This window comes from Octopus sinensis, linkage group LG10 (genome assembly GCF_006345805.1).
Source record: "Octopus sinensis linkage group LG10, ASM634580v1, whole genome shotgun sequence".
Taxonomy (NCBI): Eukaryota; Metazoa; Mollusca; class Cephalopoda; order Octopoda; family Octopodidae; genus Octopus; species Octopus sinensis.
Genome location: NC_043006.1, coordinates 11,612,359 through 11,637,504, shown reverse-complemented (window position 1 = coordinate 11,637,504; position 25,146 = coordinate 11,612,359). Strand labels below are relative to the sequence as shown.

At 40.0% G+C, this 25,146-nt stretch overlaps 2 protein-coding genes across 2 annotated transcripts in view; one reads left to right on the top strand and one right to left on the bottom strand.

Annotated features, from left to right (window-relative positions):
- Positions 1-25,146, top strand: part of LOC118765006 — a 105,760-nt gene that overhangs the window by 40,697 nt on the left and 39,917 nt on the right. The window lies entirely within an intron of this gene.
- Positions 2,178-24,866, bottom strand: LOC115216653 (mediator of RNA polymerase II transcription subunit 19). The gene is made up of 6 exons (XM_029786146.2): positions 24,476-24,866; positions 21,179-21,335; positions 18,125-18,224; positions 13,646-13,754; positions 10,747-10,844; positions 2,178-2,466 (listed from the first exon to the last, which is right to left on the bottom strand). The coding sequence occupies exons 1-6, from the start codon at positions 24,660-24,662 to the stop codon at positions 2,410-2,412; spliced, it is 708 nt and encodes a 235-aa protein (XP_029642006.1). The 5' UTR covers positions 24,663-24,866; the 3' UTR covers positions 2,178-2,409.

Genomic DNA, 25,146 nt, shown 5'->3' with positions numbered 1-25,146 from the left:
ACATCGACCCCAGTGCGTAACTGGTACTTAATTTATCGACCCCGAAAGGATGAAAGGCAAAGTCGACCTCGGCGGAATTTGAACTCACAACGTAACGCAGACGAAATACCGCTAAGCATTTCGCCTGGCGTGCTAACGTTTCTGCCAGCTCGCCACTTTAATACCGGGTTCTAATCTAGGCACAAGACCAACGACTTTGAGGTGGGTGGATCAAGTTATACAGTCGACCTCCAGAGGAATGAAAAGCGTATATAATCTCAGCAGGATTTGAATTAAGAACATGAAAAGCCAGAAATACTGCAAAGTGTTTTCTCTGATTAACCTGCTGCCCGCATATGATAATAATAATTCTTTCTACTAGGGGTACAAGGCCTGAAAGGTTAGAGGAGGGTGCTCGTTGATTATTACATCATCCCCAGTATTTCACTGGTACTTATTTTATCAGCCTTGAAAGTCAACCTCAGCAGAATTTGAACTCAGAATGTACAGACAGAGGAAATGCTGCTAAGCATTTTGTCCAGAATGCTAATGATTCTGCCAACTCCCCACCTTATGTAATAATAATAATAATAACAATAATAATAATAATAATAATAATAATAATAATAATCAGTGGCTCTTGTGGGTTCTGATCTTAACTGATTGGAAGTGTTATCATGTACATTGTTTTGTCTTGGTCTAAAAGATGGGCTACAGCAAATATTCTTGCTCAATACCACAGATTTGCTTGTCAGTTGTTTGACCTTAACCAGTTGAGCATGTCCCTTAGTGGCTGACGATATGTGCATCTCTGATCATGAGCAGAAGTAGTGGGGGAGCATCATAGCCGTGTGTTGAGAGGGATTCTTTGGGATTTGAATAATTCACCTCTGGAAACATGGGTGGTTCATTCAACATCCTTAAACAATCCTTATTCGGGGACCCTTTGAGCAGGATGGGCTACTCGACCAGAAGAATATTCTAACTGGGCCCCACCTGCAAGGTCATGCGCTGTTTATCTTGATATGAGATCACCATGTCGCGCACATATGGTTGTGATGCATGTGCCTGGTGTACCCTTATCAGACGGGTAGTCATGATGTGTATACTGGGCTTCGTATATTTTACCCCGGTCTCACTTTGATGGCATGCACTGCTCTCTCACTCAATAATAATAATAATCATCATCATCATCATCATCATCATCGTTTAGCGTCCGCTTTCCATGCTAGCATGGGTTGGACGGTTCTACTGGGGTCTGTGAAGCCAGAAGGCTTCATCAGGCCCAGTCAAATCTGGCAGTGTTTCTACGGCTGGATGCCCTTCCTAACGAATAATAATAATTCTTTCTACTAAAGGCACAAGGCCTGAAATTGCGGGAGAGGGGGCTAGTTGACTGCATCAACCTCAGTGTTTCACTGGTACTTGATTTATTGGCTCCAAAAGGATAAAAGGCAAAGTCAACCTCGGCGGAATTTGAACACTGAATGTAAAGGTGGATAAAAGCATTCTGCCCAGCGTGCTAATGATTCTGCCAGCTTGCCAATAATGAAAGGTTTCAAATTTTGGCACAAAGCTACCAATTTTAAACGAGAAGACAAGTTGATTACAACAACCCAAGTGTTCAACTGCTGTGTATTTTACCAACTGCACAAAAAGGATGAACAGCAAAGTCCACCTTGGCTGGATTTGAAATGAGAATGTTGCAGCCGGAAGCATTAATTAGTGTTTCTGTCAGTTCATAATAAAAATAACTGTTTCTAATACATGCCAGAAAGTTTAGGGGAGTGGGGGGCTGGGGGCTAGGCGATTATACTGATCCCAATGTTCGGCTGGTCCTTTATTTAATCAACCCCAAAAGGATGAAACACAAAGTCCACTTCAGCAGAATTTGAACTCAGAACGTAAAGAAGGACGAAATACCAGTAAGCATTTTTTGTCTGGATTAGTAACAATTCTGCCAGCTCATAATGATAATAATAATAATAATAATAATAATAATAATAATAATAATGAGGGTTTTAAAATTTTGGCACAAGGCCAACAGTTTTTGAGGGGAGGAGAAGTCGATTACATCGACTCCAGTATGTAATGGGTACTTATCTTATCAACCGTGAAGGAATGAAAGGCAAAGCTGACTTTGGCTTAATTTGAGCTCTGAATGCAAAGACAGACAAAAAAATGCGAATAAGTATTTCATCCAACATGCTAACAATTCTGCTGGTTCATAATAATAATAATAATAATAATTATAAAAATAATAATAATAATAATAATAATAATGCAATTAGTTAGACTATAAGACATACAGTTTTAAAAAATCCCACAGATTTGGATGTTCAAGGAGAAAAAAAAAAAAAGAGAAAATAACCATTTGATTAAATTTGTTGCTCAAAGAATATGGTAAAAATACAATGGTAATGGTGGCACTCAGAGAGTAATATCCGATGATGATGGAACAGACAATGGATGTTCTGGACTGTGTTTCTGAAATAGAAGAAAATTTCAAATATATACATCCATAGATATTGATATTCATTTATATATATATATATATATATATATATATATATTAGAAGGTTTGGAGATGATGTACAGGTATTTTATATTAGAAGAAATGAGGTACTCAGAAATTTGGATGGTTTTATATTTACAGATATTTATTTGTGTATTACATGTTTTTATACATCATATAACCTATATCATATATCATATATTAGCGCTTTCTCCCATTCTAGTGGGGTTTTCAAATCGAACTAAGTTCCTGTGAAAATGGTCAACTTAGTTCGATTTGAAAACCCCACTAGAATGGGAGAAAGCGCTAATATATATGATATAAGTTATATGATGTATAAAAACATGTAATATACAAATAAATATCTGTAAATATAAAACCATCCGAATTTCTGAGTACCTCATTTCTTCTAATATATATATAAATGTATGTGTATTTTTTCAATGTGTACAAATAAGATGGAAAAAATTATTAAATAGTTAACAGGGTAGCAAAATTTCACAAAGGTGCCAAGGATATTACAGCCTACTTATAAAAGTAGAAATTCCAGGGTTCAGTGAAATGTTTTTGTATAACATAAATGCACAGATTTTAGAAATTAAATAATATTATCAACACAACAACAAAGCAGAGAGTGGTAATTATTTTCATTTTCCTTTTTTCTTTTAGTGTTTAAGATTTACGCATTACTATTTGCAGACAAAGCCATCCACAAGTTTCCCTAGATTTTCTTCATTTTACCGTTTCCGATTTAATTCAGTGAAAATAATCAACTTTCATAAACAACATAGGCGCAGGAGTGGCTGTGTGGTAAGTAGCTTGCTAACCAACCACATGGTTCCGGGTTCAGTCCCACTGCGTGGCATCTTGGGCAAGTGTCTTCTGCTATAGCCCCGGGCCAACCAATGCCTTGTGAGTGGATTTGGTAGACGGAAACTGAAAGAAGCCTGTCGTATATATGTATATATATATATATGTATGTGTGTGTGTGTTTGTGTGTCTGTGTTTGTCCCCCTAGCATTGCTTGACAACCGATGCTGGTGTGTTTACGTCCCCGTCACTTAGCAGTTCAGCAGAAGAGACCGATAGAATAAGTACTGGGCTTACAAAGAATAAGTCGTGGGGTCGATTTGCTCGACTAAAGGCGGTGCTCCAGCATGGCCACAGTCAAATGACTGAAACAAGTAAAAGAGTAACTGAGAAACATTCCAAAAGTTTGTTCTTTTCTTTTGTTTCATTTTTAGGAACAATAACCAATTCCCTGTGATATGCTTTCATCTTTTTACTTGTCACAACAGCATACTGGGCCACCTCCTTGAAGGGTCTAACTCAGTGGTTCTCAACCGGGGTCCATGCTTGCAAATTACACATTCAATGACTGGCATCCGTACTAGCGGGGTGCAAAGAGCTCTATACAAGCGTGATCGTTGACAGAACGGTTAACTGGCTTCCATGCCAGTGGCACGTAAAAGCGCACCATTCGAGCATGATCGTTACCAACGTCACCTTACTGGCACCTGTGCCGGTGGCATGCGTATAAAGATTAAAGCGAGGTCGTTGCCAGTACCACTTGACTGGCCCCCATGCCGGTGGCACGTAAAAAACACCCACTACACTCTGGGAGTGGTTGGCATTAGGAAGGGCATCCGGCTGTAGAAACTCTGCCAGATCAAGATTGGAGCCTGGTGCAGCCATCTGGTTCGCCAGCCCTCAGTCAAAATCGTCCAACCCATGCTAGCGTGGAAAGCGGACGTTAAACGATGATGATGACGAGGGCACACAGCAGTACATTAAGGGTCCATGAAAGTATTTTGCTTTAGATGTAGTTTAGATTGCAAGAAACAGCTAGGTTTCTCCTTCTCTTTAATGTTTTACAGAGTCCAGCCAACACAAGTTAATGTTTGAAAAGCAAAATAGGAATTTGGACAGAAGTATCTATAAAACTGGTTTTTAACCCTTTAAGCATTCAGATTTCTTTGTGAAATGTATTGCTTATTTAATTCCTACTGTTTTGAATTAATCACATATTATTTTGCAGCTTCAAAATTTAAATGGTGTGGCTATATATTTTTAAAATGACATTGTAGGGTAGGTGTGAGAGGTTGGATCCAGACAGTTTTAACATAAAACAGGTGGAATATTTGGGCCGGATTAAATGCTAAAGGGTTAAACATCAAATGGCTATGGTGGGGTGGGGGTGGGGGATCCACTAGAATAAAATAGAAATCAAAGGGGTCCATATATAAAAAATGGTTGAGAACCCCTGGTTTAGCTGAACAAATTGATTTCAGTATGTATTTTTAAGACTGGTACTTGTTCCATTGGTCTTTTAGGCAAATTGCTAAGTTAAAGAGATGAAAGCAAAACAACACAAGTTGCCAAGCAGAATTGGGGACAAAGACAAACCCATGCATACAGATACGACAGGCTTCTACACAAGTTCCCATCAAACAAATTCACAGGGCATTTGTTGGTCCTAAGGTATAGTAGATAACACTTTTCCAAGGTGCCATGCAGTGAAACTGAACCCAAAACCAAATGGTTGAAAAGTAAGCTTCTTAACAACAGACGTATCCAAGCTTACACATGTTTCAGTTGTATATTTTAGCTTTATGTTTTCATTTATTCTTTTATTTATTTATTTTCTCACTGGGTCAGATGAATTCAAGGACCACTTTAGTCCCTTAGCCTTACAAGTTAAAACGCAATCATAAAATGGCCCCCAGTACTGCTCTAAAGTGGGTGGCATGAAGAAAGGCATTCAGCCATAGAAACCATGCCAAAGCAGACACTGATGCTTCACAGTACTCCAACATATAAAATCCTGTGAAACCATCCAACCCATATCACCATGAAAGCTGGATGTTAACCCTTTCATTACCAACCCGGCTGAAACCGACTCTGGCTCTGAGTACAAATGTCTTGTTTTCATAAGTTTTGTATTAAAATCTTCCACCAGACCTTAGTCACAATTTATGTTCCTAACATTAGCTTAATGATAGCAAAGTTATTTTACTAAATTCTTTGTTATATTTGAAGAAATTGAAAGAAACACAGAGCATCTCAAAATAGATACAGTAATGAAAGGATTCAATGATTATGACAATGATGATGTAGACAAATTTGAATTGATGCTCCTTACTACGAAATAGTTAAGTCTCTAAACATCTGAGAGTGCACTTCATCATCATCATCATCGTCGTCATCGTCGTTTAACGTCCGCTTTCCATGCTAGCATGGGTTGGTGAACCAGATGGCTACACCAGGCTCCAGTCTTGATCTGGCAGAGTTTCTACAGCTGGATGCCCTTCCTAACGCCAACCACTCTGAGAGTGTAGTGGGTGCTTCTTACATTCCACTGGCACGGGGGCCAGTCAGGCGGTACTGGCAACGACCTCGCTCCAATTTTTTTACACATACCAACGGCACAGGTGCCAGTAAGGCGATGCTGGTTCATTATAGATTATATTTGCTTATACATCCATGTGTATGGATGTAGACAGCTGCATACAGAAGCGCCAATCATTCAAAGTGGATGGAACTTGTGGAAGAGGGAGTCCCAGGAAGACATAGGAGTAAGTAATTGAAGACCGATCTCAAGACACTGAGCCCTATGAAAGAGATGACAAAGGACCGAGATACCTGGCACCTCGCTGTACTCAAGAAGACCTATCTGTCACAGAAGAATTGGTACCGGTACTGATGTCACATAAAAAGCACTCATGCTGGTGTCACGTTACAGACAGTGATGCTGATGCCAAATAGAAAGCACCCAGGACACTCTTCAGAGTGGTTGGCATTAGGAAGGACAGATAGCCGTAGAAACCAAGCCAGAACAGACAATGAAGCCAGGTGCAGCCACTGGTACTTACCAGCTCTGGTCAAACCGTCCAGCCAATGCCAGCATGGAAAACAGGCGTTAAATGATGATGATGTCAATACCAAGAGTATTACTCATGGGTAAGGGGTAATCTTGAAAGTGTTCTTTTGCCACCATAATTATTAATTATTACAATAATTATTAATTATTACAATAATTATTAATTATTACAATAATTATTAATTATTACAATAATTATTAATTATTACAATAATTATTAATTATTACAATAATTATTAATTTCATCAGATTTCTTGGTGCTAATACTAAAAAATGAAATGAAAGCTAATTTTTGAAAGAAAAATATTTATTACCTTAAAATAAAATTAAATAAAACAAATTTATTTATTTAACTCCTCCCTTTGCTGTCATTTAGTCCCTTTTTTTCCACTATTCCCATGATTTTTTTTTGTCGTTCATTCAGAGGGGGAGGGGGCTATTCTCTTAAACTTTGCCTGCCACCAAGCCTAGTATATGCAATCATCCTGCACCTCTAACATGATCTCTCCCTTCTCTCTCTTTCACTGTCTTATCCTCTATACAATGCAACCAACTAACTATTACATCAGCTACTATTATATAGAAAGTGGAGGCCCAGTGGTTAGGGCAGCGGACTCGCGGTCGTAGGATCGCGGTTTCGATTCTCAGACCGGGCGTTGTGAGTGTTTATTGAGCGAAAACACCTAAAAAGCTCCACGAGGCTCCGGCAGGGATGATGGTGATCCCTGCTGTACTCTTTCACCACAACTTTCTCTCACTTTTACTTCCTGTTTCTCTTGTACATGTATTTCAAAGGGCCGGCCTTGTCACTCTCTGTGTCACGCTGAATATCCCCGAGAACTACGTTAAGGGTACACGTGTCTGTGAAGTGCTCAGCCACTTACACGTTAATTTCACGAGCAGGCTGTTCCATTGATCGGATCAACCGGAACCCTCATCGTCGTAACCGACGGAGTGCTTCCATCCCATTATCATCATCATCATCATCGTCGTTTAACGTCCGTTCTCCATGCTAGCATGGGTTGGACGGTTCGACCGGGGATCTGGGAAGCCAGAAGGCTGCACCAGGCTCCAGTCTTATCTGGCAGTGTTTCTACAGCTGGATGCCCTTCCTAACGCCAACCACTCCGTGAGTGTAGTGGGTGCTTTTTACGTGCCACCTGCACAGGTGCCAGGCGTGGCTGGCAACGGCCACGGTCGGATTGGTGTATTTTATGTGCCACCGGCACGGAAGCCAGACGAGGCGGTGCTGGCATCGGCTACGAGTCGGATGGTGCTTTTTACGTACCACCAGACCAGGGATCATAGAAATATATTTATTACAGAGTAACAGAAAGAAAAAAAAATACAAGAATCAAAGGGAAATAACTCAAATGAACCAATGGCATGAACTGTGATAAATAAGTAGGAGAGTGATGCATTGAATACCATACAATAATTCTTAATAGCAATTTCCCAATCTAGCAGCAACTGTTACAAGGGAGATAATTTCAAGGAATTAATTTTTCACAATTAATCTAATTAATTTATCATTGAGGCTTTCTATTTTTATTCTTTTTCTAATTTCATGCATTCGATTGTGGTCATGCTGCAGCACCTCCTTTATATTGACCTTAGTAATAATTTTAATATAAATCTCTTAAAGTTTTTTTTTTCTATGTGAATACGAAACAACAAATATAACCTTTATTTGCCAGGAAGGGATAACTATGCACATGTTCCAGCCCATTACACCTTATCAGCATAGTCCACTCAAGCCTGCTTGTTGATCAGCTGACAAAGATTTTTACATGTAGAATGAGTTATGTATAAGTTATGGCCAATATAATTTGTATAACTAAAAATAATTTTAGAAAATGAGCAAAAGGAACTAACTCAAATAAATCAATGACAAAAATTTGAATAAATAAATTAAGAAGTGATATACTGAATGCCAATATGCAAATTCCTAACTGAAATCTTCTCAGTTGAAGAAAGAAGACAAAAACCTAGCGGCAATTGTTAGCAAGTCTAAGAAGAAGGGAGATAATTTTGATATAAAGAAATTAAACAATTGCAGCATGGAGGGTGTTTATAAGCCATCTAAGAAACACACAAAATCCGTTAGATTCACTTCAACATTTAAATTTAATTTGTCAAAATATTTTCATCACTTTGAGACCACAACCTGTTCACTGACAAAACTTCATGCTGCATCTCAAAGCATGTTGAAGTGAATCTAACAGTTTTTGTGTGTTTCTTAGATGGCTTATAAACACCGACCACGCTGCAATTGTTTTCGTTCCAGCACACAATCTCAGATCAGGTCACTTGCTATGCAAGTACATCTCCGTAAAAAAGGAATTAAAATTTTGGTAGTTTGACTTTAAGAGTCCCTCCAAGTGTATGGCATGTATAGTAATGCCCTCAATATAAATAAATATATTTATAAATATAAATATATTTAAATTACATATATATATATATATATATGGTAGATGAAATATGGAATGTATGAGAATTTTTATTAATCACAGCGCCGCTTTGACTGGCTTCTGTGCCGGTGGCATGTAAAAAGCACCAACCGATCATGGCCGCTGCCAGCCTCCCTTGGCAACTGTGCCGGTGGCACGTAAAAAGCACCCACTACGTTCACAGAGTGGCTGGCGTTAGGAAGGGCATCCAGATCAGACCGGAGTCTGGTACAGCCTCCTGGCTTCCCAGATCCCGGTCGAACCATCCAGTCCATGGAAAACGGATGTTAAACGATTATGATGATGAATATGATGATGAACAATTGTTTCAATACATCTAGCATCAATCCCTCATGCGTGGGACACTTAACGACTGGTTCAGGAGCATCCATCCGGCAGGGCAGATGTGTCTTGTCAGGTGATATATAGATATAACTCATTAAAATAACAGTTCCACAATGCGTCTTCTCATTTCATACGAAGAAAAGCAGCAAAACAAAAGAATATGTCTTCATTTACATAAGAAGATCAAAAATAAAATAACAGATGCAAAAAAGAAACAAACACACAATACAACAAGGAAAGTATTAAACATAACCGTTACCAAATATGGATGTGTAAAAGCCCTCATGCAATTTGCATGACGTGTACGTACACACACGTGTGGCTTGGTGCACACACATTCACATAGCAAGTTAAATAGCTACTTGGGTTTATAAGACTGGGGAAGTTGAAGCTAAACTTAATTCATCCATACTTTAAAATAAACTATGTTAACAGTTACTCAAATTCATTCCCACTGCATTGTGCGAAAGTACATTTATATGCATATAGGCATCTTGGGAGACTTACAAAAATTCTATTAAGGATCTTCGCATTGGTCCTTAGAATAGACAGGGATTCCTCGGAGCAGAGTCAGCATCTCCTGGAAATGATATTGTATGGTTTTGCATGCCTTACTATGGACCAAGTCATGCTATACTCAATTTTATCCTCCTTCACTGGCACCTGTGCAGGTGGCACGTGGAAAATTGATTCAAGCAAGGTCATTGCCAGTACCGCCTGACTGGCCCCGTGCCAGTGGCATGTAAAAGCACCCACTACACTCTCTGAGTGGTTGGCGTTAGGAAGGGCATCCAGCTGTAGAAACTCTGCCACATCAAGATTGGAGCCTGGTGCAGTCATCTGGTCCACCAGTCCTCAGTCAAAATCGTCCAACCCATGCTAGCATGGAAAGCAGATGTTAAACAATGATGATGATGATTCAATCGCCACACAAAATCGGCCAAAGATATTGAATGTCTTTTATTGATTCTCTTGAAGCTGACAACATGGTTGTGATAATGATTCTTAAACGAATCAGCCGTCTGCCCAATGTAAAGATACGACCCTCCCCTTCTGTGTACGGTACATTTATAAACAAGATTTTTACTCATACAGAGATTCATCAATGGGCATTTTGATCTTTCTCAGCCTGAGCATTTATCATGTCTTTTAACTATTCCTTGTTTCAAGGACGTGCCCCAAATACTGGGGCACATCCTTGGTGGATTTAGCTGCACAACTGACCCAAGTACGTATTTTTAAGTCTGGTACTTATTCTACCCATTTCTTTCATCAAACCATTCAGATATGGAGTCATAAACAAACCACCACCCTTCACCACACACCCACACACAATGGGCTTCTGCACAGTTTCCATCAATCAAATTCACTCCAGAATTGTTGGTTGACCAAAGCTATAGAAAGAGACACACATATACAGACAATGAGACTCTGCACACTTTCCCAACCATCTAAATTCCATTCATAAGGCATTGGTCAAGCCAAGAACATAGTGACATCCCCCAAATTGCCACACAAGCAAATATCAAACTTTTTGTGCAGGTAACAGATAAATAAATATCTCTAAACATTACCTTCTTCTTTTTCTTCTTTCGTTTCTTTTTCTCTTTCTCTTCGTCTGATCGTTTCACTTTCTTCTTTTTATCGTGACCAGTATCGGAAGAATTTTCTCCTTAAAAGAAATGAAAACATTATTTCAGACTTAACAAACATTATAAAGCACAACAATGTTACATTACATATACATTTCAGTGACTAGCATCCGTGCTAGTGGAGCGCTAAGAGCACCATCCGAGCATGATCGTTGCCAGAGTGGCTAACTAGCCTCCGTGCTGGTGGCACGTAATCACCATTCGGGCGTGATTTGTAACCAGCGCCGCCTTATTGGCACTTGTGCCAGTGGCACATGAAAATATATTCGAGCGAGGTCGTTGCTAGTGCCTCTGGACTGGCTCCTGGGCCGGTGGCACATAAAAAAACACCATTTGAGCGTGGCCGTTGCCAGTACCACCTGACTAGCCCTCGTGTCGGTGGCACATAAAAGCACCCACTACACTCTCGGAGTGGTTGGTGTTACGAAGGGTATCCAGCCGTAGAAACTCTGCTAGATCAAGATTGGAGCCTGGTTTGCCAGTCCTCAGTCAAATCATCCAACCCATGCTAGCATGGAAAGCAAACGTTAAACGATGATGGTGCTACTTTGGCCTGTGATCTACAATCTAAAGGGAGATTATTTTAAATCACTTTTTAGTTTACTTTTCAAATTCTAAATTTTTTAAATAAATTCTTTCGTACATACTTAGCATTATAAACATATATTTTTCAAAATTATCACTATTTTGATAATAATAAAACCATGTTTCATTTACGTCTAATAAACCGCTTGACAACCGATGCTGGTGTGTTTACGTCCCCGTAACTTAGCGGTTCGGCAAAAGAGATCCGACAGAATAAGTACTAGGCTTACAAAGAATAAGTCCTGGGGTCGATTTGCTCGACTATAAAAGCGGTGCTCCAGCATGGCCACAGTCAAATGACTGAAACAAGTAAAAGAGTAAAACAGTAACCTAAAGTAATCTCCCTTGAAATTGTAGACCCCCCCCCCACGCTAAAGTAGTCTCCATTTAAGATATGCAAGGAAAAGTTACACCACACTTACAAATAAATGTAAGCAATTTCTTAGCCACCTTTAGCAACAGAACAGACCCACTACAGATTAATTTTGCCTTAGTCAATTATAGCTAATGATATTAATAACAGCAGAGTCATTGACTGATCCTACCATGTAGTAAACTCAACGGGGTAGAAAATATATTTCTTTACTGCCCAAAAGGGGCTAAACATAGAGGGGACAAACAAGGACAGACAAAGGGATTAAGTCGATTACATCGACCCCAGTAGGAAACTGGTACTTATTTAATCGACCCTGAAAGGATGAAAGACGAAGTCGACCTCGGCGAAATTTGAACTTGGAATGTAGCGACAGACGAAATACGGCTACGCATTTCGCCCGGCGTGCTAACGTTTCTGCCAGCTCGCCGCCTTTAAAGGGGTAGAAAATAGCAACCAAGTCTCCCACGCATCAATCTTTTCAAACTGATAGACACATGAACAGCATAAATAGCGATAAAATTCGGAAGAGAGACAACTCTGACCCTTGTCTTTTCCGTGATATGAGTTGCCTCCCCAAAATGGTATCCGTAAAAGCAATAAATTTTTGTCTACTTTTCATATATTTTCATTTTTTTTTTTGTTACTGGTTTCAATTATAATGACCAAATTGAGAATCTGCTACAAAGGGTTATATCGACCCCAGTACCTTAAATAATCGATTCTGTTTGTCGAACGGTGTCTCACATGCACGCGTGCATATCAATATATCATCATCATCATCATCATCTTCATTTAACGTCCGCTTTCCATGCTAGCATGGGTTGGACGTTTCAACTGGGGTCTGGGGAGCCCGAAAGCTGCACCAGTCCAGTCAGATCTGGCAGTGTTTCTACAGCTGGATGCCCTTCCTAACGCCAACCACTCCGAGAGTGTAGTGGGTGATTTTATGTGCCACCGACACAGGTGCCAGACGAGGCTGGCAAACGGCCACGCTCGGATGGTGTTTTTTATGTGCCACCGACACAGGTGCCAGACGAGGCTGGCAGACGGCCACGCTCGGATGGTGTTTTTATGTGCCACCGACACAGGTGCCAGATGAAGCTGGCAAACGGCCACGATCGGATGGTGTTTGTTACGTGCCCACAGCACGGAGGCCAGTCGATGCGGTACTGGCTACGGCCACGTTCGGATGGTTTTCTTGTGTGCCACGTGCCACTGGCACTGGTACCACAAAGATACAAATTCCATTGATATATACAGTAATACCTCGCTATATTGCAGTTCACCTATCGCGGTTTAATATTTAAGCTTATGTTGAATTCTCCGTGGTGTTGTTTCGCATTGATAATAAAATAAATTATATTTTTTATTATCATCGTTTAACGTCCGTTTTCCATGCTAGCATGGGTTGGACGGTTCAACGGGGGTCTGTGAAGGCAGGAGGCTGCACCAAGCTCCAGTCTGATCTGGCAGTGTTTCTACAGCTGGATGCCCTTCCTAATGCTAACCACTCCGTGAGTGTAGTGGATGCTTTTTACATGCCACCGGCACGGAAGCTAGGCGAGTCTGGCAAACGGCCACGATCGGATGGTGCTTTTTACGTGCCACCAGCACGGAACAATTTTTAAAATATACAACTAAAAGAAGCCCGTTGTATATATATATATGTGTGTGTGTGTGCGTGTATGTGTGTGTTTGTGCAACCAAATAAGACATAAGTGGAAGTTTTACCGGTGAGTGTTACATTATAAGGCACAAAAAGAAAATGACTCTCCCCCAGACACAACAAAATATTCTATTGTTTTCCATTAATTAATTCTCAAAAATAGATAAAAACGAGTCGTTAGCACAGCTTCTTACCTTGAATCTCTTGAGAATTACCATCTTTGCCGCCTTCTTTCTTACTCTTTTTGTGTTTGTGTTTCTTTTTCTGTGGCGTCTGATTCAGAAAGCGATATTGCTCAGGAAGCTGCAACAGAGAGATTTACACACGAATAATTCAGGATAACCAATTAAAAGATACATTAAACATGACTAAATATCTTAACCTTTAGCACACTGTAGGTGCATCGTGTCATCATATGAGTTTTCTCCCTTGTAGTAATCGGGCAGTGGCGGGCGAAACAATTCTAGAGAGAATGCAGTGTGCTAAATGTAAATCATTAACACCACTCAGCTATTTTGTGTCAACTCTTCCTTGATTAGATAGCTAAGACAGTGAATTCTCTATCACAGTATCTCACTTATTTGCTGTGGACTTTTGTCAGGTTTACCCCCTTAAGATCAGCTTCCAGCATTTCCTTAACCAAACATCATGTGCCATTGCTAGCACAATCTTCTCTCTTGCACTCTAAACCTAATTTGTCTTATATCCAGCAATTTTCATCCATAGTATGGATGTTTAAAATTATTTTCCATTGCTTTCGTTTTTTTTTCTTAATTGTTATCCTTAAATTAATTTAACAATTAAGAAAAAAAAAAAACGAAAGATTAAAATTTAGGGTGAGGGTTAGGGTTAGTGACAGGATGTTGTCACAGTTTTAGACGCAGCAAATGATTTTAGCTCAATAGAGGCAATTGATTAATTAAAATTCGAAAAATTAAACTACGTTAAACTTACAAATTACAATTTTCTCAAGAACGCCAAGAGAAAAAAAAGCTTTATTTTGACACATTCTACCAGTACACGAAGTTTAAAAGTGTTTAGTTAACTAGAAAGTGTGTTGAAAACTGCCGTTCAAAAGGAAAAGATCCATACTAGCTATTAAACCCACCTCACTGCTTGACTTGTACATATTTTTTTTATCAATGGAGGATGGCAAAAATTTACCTCTACGGGATTTGAAATTAGCAAATGAAGGGACATAACTAAATATCAGTTAGTCTCTACAGCAGTGGTTTTCAACCAGGGTTCCGCAAGAAGTTGCAAAACTGCTAAAATCGGCAGTAATTTTTAATTCTCCTGTGCAGATATGTGTGCATAAGACTATTAAATTATTGCACAGGGGTTCCCCGAGCCAGTGGAATGTTTCCTTGGGGTTCCGCTCCAGCAAAAAGATTGAAAAGCACTGCTCTACAGTAAGGGATCGGCGCCCCCGCCCCATTTATACACACCCGGTACACACACACACACGGTTCCCCATGGCACGGGAAGAAATACCATAACATCACCGAGGGTAGATAAAAGATAATTAAAACAAAACTTGGTTAACAGAAGAGAGACAATTTGTGCGAATAAAGTAGACTAAGGGAGATAACTGTCGGTGAAAACTAGTCGCCGGGCGAAATACTAAACGGTATTTCGTCTTCCGCTACGTTCTGAGTTCAAATTCCGCCGAGGTCGACTTTGCCTTTCGTCCTTTCGGGGTCGATAAATTAAGTACCAGTTATGCACTGGGGTCGATATAATCGACTTAATCCGTTTGTTTTTCCTTGTTTGTCCTCTCAGTGTTTAGCCCCTTGTGAGTAGTAAAGAAATAGGTATGGTTGCCCGATTAATTTAATATTGAATTTAATATTAAGTAGCACGAAATTTTCAAAACATAAACGGATAATGTGTTAGAAAGAAGCCCATCCAGAAATATCCTGTTGCTCAGATGTTCTATTTTTTGCCCATTTTCTACAAATGGATGCCCATTTTGCCTTCAACAACTTTATCGAGTATCTTGTTTACCTATTTTTCTTTCCAATACAGACCTTCGCTAATTATTTCCTTAACACCATGTTACCACATTTCCATTACAATGCACAGCCTTTACTTTAATTAATTTGCATATAATGAAGAATTTAGTAAACTATTGCCCCTAGAATTGTTTCCCCTACCATAATTTTTGAGGGAACAAAAAATATGAGCACCTAGTATTTTAAAACTGTTATAACTTTCGTTGTATGAAGTGTACAGACGTGATATTTTTTCCATTGTATACTAATAAAGGAATGGATGAGGAATATTTGGGGATCTTTTCGGTTTGACTGGCAGTTTTTTAAAATAATTTCCACATAACTAAACTTCGTATACTGGTAGAATGTGTTTATAAAACTTTTTTTTCTCTTGGCTTTATTGAGAAAATTCTGTAGTTTGTAAGATATTTGTTGTTTTTTTTCTTCAATTTCTTCAATTTCAACCAATCAATGACGCCTATTGAGGTGAAAACATTCTGTGCCGCATGAATATATCCCTCGTTTAAGAAATAGATTGGATTTATTTACATTTCTGAAGAAAAAAAGATACCCTTCCCCCCACCCCTAACCCTAAAACAGATTGAAATGCAATAGATCGATACTAGGGTCATAATTATGGGTGACAATTTCATATGACACCGCTAGAAAAAACTGCCGTTCAAACCGAAAAGATCCCAGACCTTCGCTAATTGTTTCCTTAACACCATGTTACCACATTTCTATTACAATACACAGCCTTTACTGTAATTAATTTTTTTAATAATGAAGAATTTAGTAAACTATTGCCCCTAGAATTGTTTCCCCTACCATTATTTTTGAGGGAACAAAAAATATGAGCACCTAGTATTTTAAAACAGTTATAACTTTCATTGTATTAAGGGTACAGACCTGATATGTTTTTTTTTCTTTGTATACTAATAAAGGCATGGATGAGGAATATTTTGATACAATACGTTATATTTCGTATATAGTAACAAAAGTTTTTAGGACAATATAAACGGAAACTTCATTCAACCCTAAGGAAAAATACCTCTCATAAATGTATAAAAGACAAGACACTCAACTCTCATCTTCCCATCACACTTGCTTGGGCTAATTCTATCCCAAACAGAGTGCTTTTTTCAATCCTTCATTTTCATCATCATCATCAACATTTAGCATCCATTTTCCTTGCTAGCATCAGTAAGATGGTTTGAATGGTGGTAGTAAGCTAAAGAGCTGCACCAGGCTCCGGCCGTCTGTTTTGGCTTGGTTTCTACAGCTGGATGCTTTACTAATACCAACCACTTTACAGAGTATACTGGGCGTTTTTACATGTCATTGGCACAAGTGCTTTGTACATATCACTGGCACAGGTGCCTTTTATATATTACTGGCACAGGTGCCTTTTAACTATATCATTGGTGTGGTTTCCTATAATGTGCCACTGGTACAGGTGTCTTTTACATGTCACTGGCACAGGTGCCTTTTATATATTACTGGCACAGGTGCCTTTTAAGTATATCATTGGTGTGGGTTCCTATAATGTGCCACTGGCACAGGTGTCTTTTACATGTCACTGGCAAAGGTGCCCTTCATGTGTCACTGGCAGGAATGCCTTTTAGATATCAGTGGCACAGGTTCCTCTAATGTTCCACTGGCACAGGTGCCTTTAACATGTCACTGGCACAGGTGTCTTTTATATATCACTGGCATGGGTTCCTTTAATGTGCCACCAGCACAGTTACCTTTTACATGTCACTGGCATGGGTTCATCTAATGTGCCACCAAAATGAGTGCTTTTTACGTGCCACTGGTACTGGCCATGACCACAATTCACTTAGTATGGCATGTCTTCTCAAGCGCATAAATCGCCAGAAGTCTCAGTGACTTGTCATCTTGTCCAGAAATATAGTTCTCTGGAATGATCTCTTGCTGACGTTGTTTAGTCTCAGGTCAACCCTGATCAAGAGGACCCACAATCAAAGACATTCCAACTGTTACCATCTCAACTTTGAGAGGTATACAATATTACTACTACTACTACTATATTTCCTTCTTGGGACACAAAAGTCTGCCTGCGAAGACCTGTTGAGGCAAGTGAAATCGAAATCAATCAAAAATCAATGGAAATTGTAGTTGTGATACCAGTGCTAGTGGCATGTAAAAGAACCATACGAACGTGGCCGTTGCCAGCGCCACCTCAACTGGCCTCCGTGCCAGTGGCACGTAAAAAGCACCAACCAATCATGACCATTGTCAGCCTCTCCTGGCACGTAAAAAGCACCCACTACCCTCATGGAGTGGTTGGCATTAGGAAGGGCATCCAGCTGTAGAAACACTCCCAGATCAGACTGGGCCTGGTGCAGCCTCCTGGCTTCTCAGACCCCGGTCAAACCGTCCAACCCATGCTAGCATGGAAAGCAGACGTTAAACAACGATGATGTTGATGATATCCAAATAAATGTGTAATGGGGGGGGGGGCGGTCGTAGTATTTTCTCCTTGTCGCCGCCCAGTCTGTTGCAAATATACAGGGTAGGTCTCTGCTTTGAGGATTACTTACTCCTAACCTGGTCGAGATGGTCCTGGAGTGGATCTAAGCAAGCAGCAAAGACAAAGTTTTAACAAAGAAAACAATGGTTTGAAAGTGAATGAAAAAAATAAGGTTGTATATTTACAGGTCCAGGGTGGAGTCTGAAACCTGCTAGGCTTGCACCTGACAATGGTAATAATTCCCGGGTACTGATTGGTGGCTTTTCAATCACTGACCGAAGGGAGCTGTAAAGTGGAAAATAAGGGGAGAAGAGAAATATTAAATGAAAAGAAATTTGCATAATGAGATGAGAAAACAAAATATTTGCATGAGATAAAAGCATTTGCATAAGGAAACAACAGTATTTACATACCGTGTGCTGGAACGAAGACAATTGCAGCATGGAAGGTGCTTATAAGCCATTTAAGAAACGCATGCTGTGCTTAAGAAGACTCAGCAAGCGCAAGTGATACCATAACCTTGTGGCCTGTGCCAGGGGTGTAACAAGTCCACATATGCGTGTCTTTCCTTCATTGGACACTAAACTCCAAGTGAACTCGAAATCAAATTCAATGACTGGCATCCGTGCTAGTGGAGCGCTAAGAGCACCATACGAGTGAGATCGTTGCCAGAGCAACAAGCTAGCCTCCGTGCCAATGGTACATTAAAAACACCATTCAAGCGTGATCATTATCTGCATCACCTTACTAGCACTTGTGCTGGTGGCACGTGAAAAAACATTCGAGCGAGGTCGTTGCCAGTGCCACTGGACTGGCTCCTGTGCAGGTGGCACATAAAGTGCACCATTTGAGCGTGGCCGTTGCCAGTACCGCCTGACTGGCCCCCATGCCGGTGGCACGTAAAAAGCACCCACTACACTCTCGGAGTGGTTGGCATTAGGAAGGGCATCTAGCTGTAGAAACTGTGCCAGATCAGATTGGAGTCTGGTACAGCCATCTGGTCTGCCAGACCTCAGTCAAATCGTCCAACCCATGCTAGCATGGAAAGCAAACGTTAAACGATGATGATGATGATGATGACAATGATGACAAAATCCGTTAGATTCACTTCAACATTTAAATTTAATTTGCCAAAATATTTTCGTTGCTTTGAGACCGCGACCTGTTCACTGACGAAATTGATTCAGCCTGGAATTTTGTCAGTGAACAGGTCGTGGTCACAAAGCAACGAAAATATTTTGACAAATTAAATTTAAATGTTGAAGTGAATCTAACGAATTCTGTGTGTTTCTTAAATGGCTTATAAACACCTTCCACGCTGCAGTAGTTACATAATGTGGTGAAAAATACGAAATATTGGTATAACAGAATGAAATGACAAAATATTAGCAGAATAAAAAACAAATGATTTGTCAGAATGTAGGAACAATTTGATCACTAAAAGAGCAAAACTGAGGCATGTTGGGAACGCCAATATAAGTTTCAGATTTTGGCACAAGGCCAGCAACTTTGGGAGACAAGGCTCTATAGTAGGGAGCTAACTCCCTAGCAATGTGGGGACTGGTTCAGTCATACTGTGACTGCACAGCATCTGGGGCCAATGTCTTCTAGTATAGCCGGCTCAGGACTGACCAAAGCCTTGTGAATGAATGAATGAATTTGGTATACAGAAAAAGAAAGAAGCTGTCATATATGTATGTACCCTTTGTTTTGACATCATGTGGTTGTAAACAAGAGTCACTGTCATACAAGTGGTGTTGTTTATTTCCAGTCTTCTTTGGAAAATGATTGGCCATGAAGAAATATTACCTTGATTGGAAACAGGTGGGTTGGCAACAGGAAGGCATTTCAGTCTAAGAAAATCTGCCTCAATAAATTCCATTTGACCCACATAGCATGGAAAAGTAGACATTAGATGATGATGATGATGATACTAGAGTGCTACCTATTATATGAAAGATTACTCTGGAAGTACAGTGATCCCTCGTTTATCGTGGTAGACTGGTTCCGAGACTGGCCACGATAACTGGATTTCCGCAAAGTAGGGACACCATATTTACAGTATCTATTTAACGTGTATTTGGACTTTTAAAACCCTCCCTGTACTGTTAACAACCCTCTCATTACAGTAGTCTATTAATAACAAGGACAACTGTTAAGCAATAACACTTTAGATTTTTAAAAATGAAGATTGTTACTGTTACATAGGCCAGATTACAAAATAGAAAGCTGTGATTCGTCGTCTCTCTCCATTGCACCAATCACAGCCCGTCTTAAGTTCAAATACCCCTGTATATGCTTTTTTGCTATTTTATGCTTGTTTTGTTGTTCCTAGACTAGGAAATAATCATCATCATTTAGCGTCCGCTTTCCATGTTAGCATGGGTTGGACGGTTCAACTGGGGTCTGTGAAGCCAGAAGGCTGCATCAGGCTCCAGTCTGATCTGGCAGTGTTTCTACGGCCGGATGCCCTTCCTAATGCCAACAACTCCGTGAGTGTAGTGGGTGCTTTTTACGTGCCACCCGCATTTATTATTAATATTTTAATGGATTTAATGAAAAATTTTCGGCGTTCATATATATACATATATGAAAAATTCGTGAAGTCGTGAATCTGCGATTGTTGAACTGCGAAGTAGCAAGGGATCACTGTATACTTTGCTGCCACGGGTTATACGAGGAAATATAGCCTGTCTTTTAGCCTTTACTTGTTTCAGTCATTAGACTGCAGCCATGATTATGATGATTATATCATTGAAATCTCAAAACTATGGGAAAATGCATGATTAATTCAAAACTATCATCATCATCATTTAGCGTCCGTTTTCCATGCTAGCATGGGTTGGACGGTTCAACTGGGGTCTGTGAAGCCAGAAGGCTGCATCAGGCCCAGTCTGATCTGGCAGTGTTTCTACGGCTGGATGCCCTTCCTGACGCCAACCACTATGAGAGTGTAGTAGGTGCTTTTTACGTGCCACCCGCACGGGTGCCAGACAGAGCTGGCAAACGGCCACGAACAGATGGTGCTTTTATGTGCCACCGGTACGGGGGCCAGGCGAGGCTGGCAACGGCCACGAACGGATGGTGCTACGTGCCACCGGCACGGGGTCCAGGCGAGGTTGGCAACAGACACGAACAGATGAAGCAATAAATTTGATAAAGAAATCCAAATACCACAGGGGTTAAATAACAATAACCCAATAAGACAAAAACAAAACAAAAAGAACAATAAAGTATACCTTGTGTCATTAATGCCAGGTGTGTCGATATTTCCAGGAAGTGTAGGTAAGAATGCACTGAGTTCCTCTTTCACTTTCTTTGTAAAAAATTTATTGTAGGAATTACCAAGTCCATAATATGACATAAGGTTCGTGTATCCAGTCATTTCGGCTTGCTCTGATTTAGGGGAAACAAAATGAAAAATAAATCATATTAGTTTGTCAATTGTGTGTTATTCTAATATTAATACATAACCACTTAGAGGCAGCAAACTGGCAGAATCGTTATTAGCATGCCTAACGAATTAAGGCGGCAAGCTGGTAGAAACATTAGCACACTGGGCGAAATGCTTAGCTGTATTTCATCTGCCGTTACGTTCTGGGTCCAAATCCCGCTGAGGTCGACTTTGCCTTTCATCCTTTCGGGATCGATAAATTAAGTACCAGTTACACACTAGGGTCAATGTAATCGACTTAATACCTATGTCTGTCCTTGTTTGTCCCCTCTATGTTTAGCCTCATGTGGGTAATAAAGAAATAGGTATTTCATCTGCCATTACATTGAGTTCAAATTCTGTCGAGATCGACTTTGCCTTTCATCCCTTAAGGGTCGATAAATTAAGTACCAGTTACGCACTGCGGTCTAGGTAATCGCCTTAATCTCTTAATGCTTAGTGGCATTTTGTCCGTCTATATGTTCTGGGTTCAAATACATGGTGCAGGAGTGGCTGTGTGGCAAGTAGCTTGCTTACAACCATATGGTCCCGGGTTCAGTCCTTGAGCTGACCAAAGCCTTGTGAGTGGATCTGGTAGATGGAAACTGAAAGTGCTGCACAGTAAAACTAAACATGAAACCATGTGAATGGGAAATTTTCTTCCCAACCACCATGGGTTTGGGTTCAGTCCCAGCGCATGGCACATTGAGCAAGTATTTTCTTTTATAGCCCCAGGCTGGCCCAAAACCTTGTCAGTATATTTGATAAACAGAAACTGAAAGAAGTCTGTCACATGCATATATAATATGCAATATGTGTTTTAATAAGATTTGATATTGCTTGAGGAAGATTTAGCTCTTATTTCTAGTAGGTTGAGCAACCCCTTTTGTATGGCTTGAAGTTCCACAGAAAGTGTTAGGGTAAATATTTGTGAAGCATTAAGCTTCTACATTTCTATATTTGTTTATGAAAAAGAAAGAGCAGCAGATGTGGGTTTGTGGTAACAGATGTATATGTTCGACTACACAACCAATGGAATTTGTTAGAAACAGTAAATGACATTTCAAAGACAATACTACATTTTTAGTACTACTTAAGAAGAGTGGTCCCGGTGCGCGCACTCGCGTACTCGTGCGTCCACGCTTGGTAGTCGTGACTAGTCGATCCTTACTTTGTGTTTTTCTGTTTTATTTACTTTGTTTTTAAAAAAATTATTTTGTGTAAAAAAAATTATTTATTTTGTGTTTTATTTACTTTGCTAGGTAGTCGTTGTAGGATCGACTAGTCACGACTAGCTAGCGCGGATGCGCGAGTACGCGAGTGCGCACACCGGGACACCCCTCTTAAGTAGTACCACTTTTTCTTTTTACGTTTGTAATTAAGATTGTTTAGCTTGTCTTGGTAATTAAAAGTTCCCTCATTGATTACTAAGACAAGTTAAACTGTCTTAATTACCGCTTCATGGTATATTTTATCATTTATATTTTTTAAAGACATTCGAGTATTCCAGTATGTTTCCATGTGGTCCCTGCGTTTTGTAGTGAAGATCGTTGGGTTTCAATTCGTGCAGTTAAAATATAAGATAACGGATGTTGACATGTCATGATAGATCTAGATAAAAGTTGAATCGACGAGAAAAAAGTCTATTTTTCTAACCGTTCATCATCATCATTGTTCGACCGTGGTCGAGACGATGGAATTTACTATGCTACGCCAGACTTCACGGTCCATCATAGCATTACGGAGGTCCTGTTGCAGGATGCCTGTATCCCTGGAGATTAATCTCTAACCGTTAACCTCACAGCAAAATTAAAAGCAAAAAGACACACAGATGTCTGTCATTATTATAATTGTAATAATAATAATAATAATAATAGGTTCAAATTTTGGAAAAAAGACAGCAGTTTTTGGAAGTCCACTTAGGCGACATTTGAACTCAAAGATTCGAAAGAAATGCAAGCTAAGAATTTTGTCCGAGTTGCTAACAATTCTGCTAAGCTCGACGCCTTAATAATAATCCTTTCTACTGAAGGCAGAAGGCCTGAAATTTAGGGGGAGAGGGACTAGTCGATTACACCGACCCCAGTGTTTCACAGGTACTTAATTTATCGATCTCGAAAGGATGAAAGGCAAAGTCGACCTCGGCGGAATGTGAACTCAGAACGTAGCGCCGGACAAAATGTTGCAAAACATTTTGTCCGGTGTGTTAACGATTCAATAATAATGGTTTCAAATTTTGGCATAAGGCAAGTTCGTGGGAGGGGATGAGTCGATTATATCGACCCCCAGTGCTCAACTGGTATTTATTTTACCGATCCCTGAAAGGATGAAAGGCAAAGTCGATCTCGGCGGAATTTGAAATGGGAACGTAAAGACGGATAAAATGGTGCTAAGCATTTTGTCCGGCATGCTAACGATTCTGCCAACGCACCACTTTAATAATAATAATGATATTGGTTTCAGTTTTTGGCACAAGGCCAGCAATTTTGCAGGAGGGGATATGTCGACTACATCGATCCCTAGTGCTTAAATGGAACTTATTTTATCGAACCCGAAGGCATTTGAACTCAGAATATAAAGACGGATGAAATGCCGCTAAGCATTTTGCCCGGCACGGTAACGATTCTGCCAGCTCGCCGATGATAATAATAATGGGTACTACTTGAGAACAGTGATCCCGGTGCGCGCACTCGCATATCCGCGCTAGCTAGTCATGACTAGTCGATCCTTGCTTTGTATTTTTGTTTTATTTACTTTGTTTAAAAAATTATTTAATTTGTGTTTTTGTGTTTTGTTTACTTTGTTTAACAAAAATTATATATTTTGTGTTTTATTTACTTTGCTAGGTAGTCGTTGTAGGATCGACTAGTCACGACTAGCTAGCGCGGATGCGCGACTAGGCGAGTGCGCGCACCGGGACCACTGTTCTCAAGTAGTACCGTACCAATAATAATAATAATATTGAAGAAGAAGAACAACAAGAAGAACAAGAACAAGAAGAAGAAGAGACAATAAGACATGGAAATAAATAGCATTGAAGAAAATATTTAAAAAGAACCCAAAAAAAACACAAAATACAAAATACAAAAAGGTATTCCTTTACCAGGTACATCTTTCATGAGGTAAAACGGTCCCGAATGGATAACAGACGGTACTTTGCCTAAACTGATGGTAGTTTTAAGTGTTCCTGTGGAATCGGTGCGAGGATGTGCCGGGGACCTGGAACCCCTGGGACTGGATTTGGGGCTGGAGATCGCGGGTTCAACTCTGCGGAGCTGATCTGCCATCATTATCGTTTTTTTAAAACGAATTCGCAGAGTACAATATATGGAATGGTAAATTGGAGTATTTGATAGCAACAGAAATACTAATTATTTAAGCTGTTTGGTGACATCTGAAAAGACTACATCTTTTGTTTTAAATGAAAAGAGATTCCATCGAAGAAGAGAGACGAGAGTGAAATCAACAAAATAGACGGTGTGTACCATGTGACGGTGTGACGTAAGCGGTCTTGGCGGAAAATAGTGTCCAGTTTCGAAAATGGTCCGGTATATGAATTACCTATTTCTTTATTACCCACAAGGGGCTAAACACAGAGGGGACAAACAAGGACAGACATAGGTATTAAGTCGATTACATCGACCCCAGTGCGTAACTGGTACTTAATTTATCGACCCCGAAAAGATGAAAGGCAAACTCGACCTCGGCGGAATTTGAACTCAGAACGTAGCGGCAGACAAAATACCTATTTCTTTACTACCCTCAAGGGGCTAA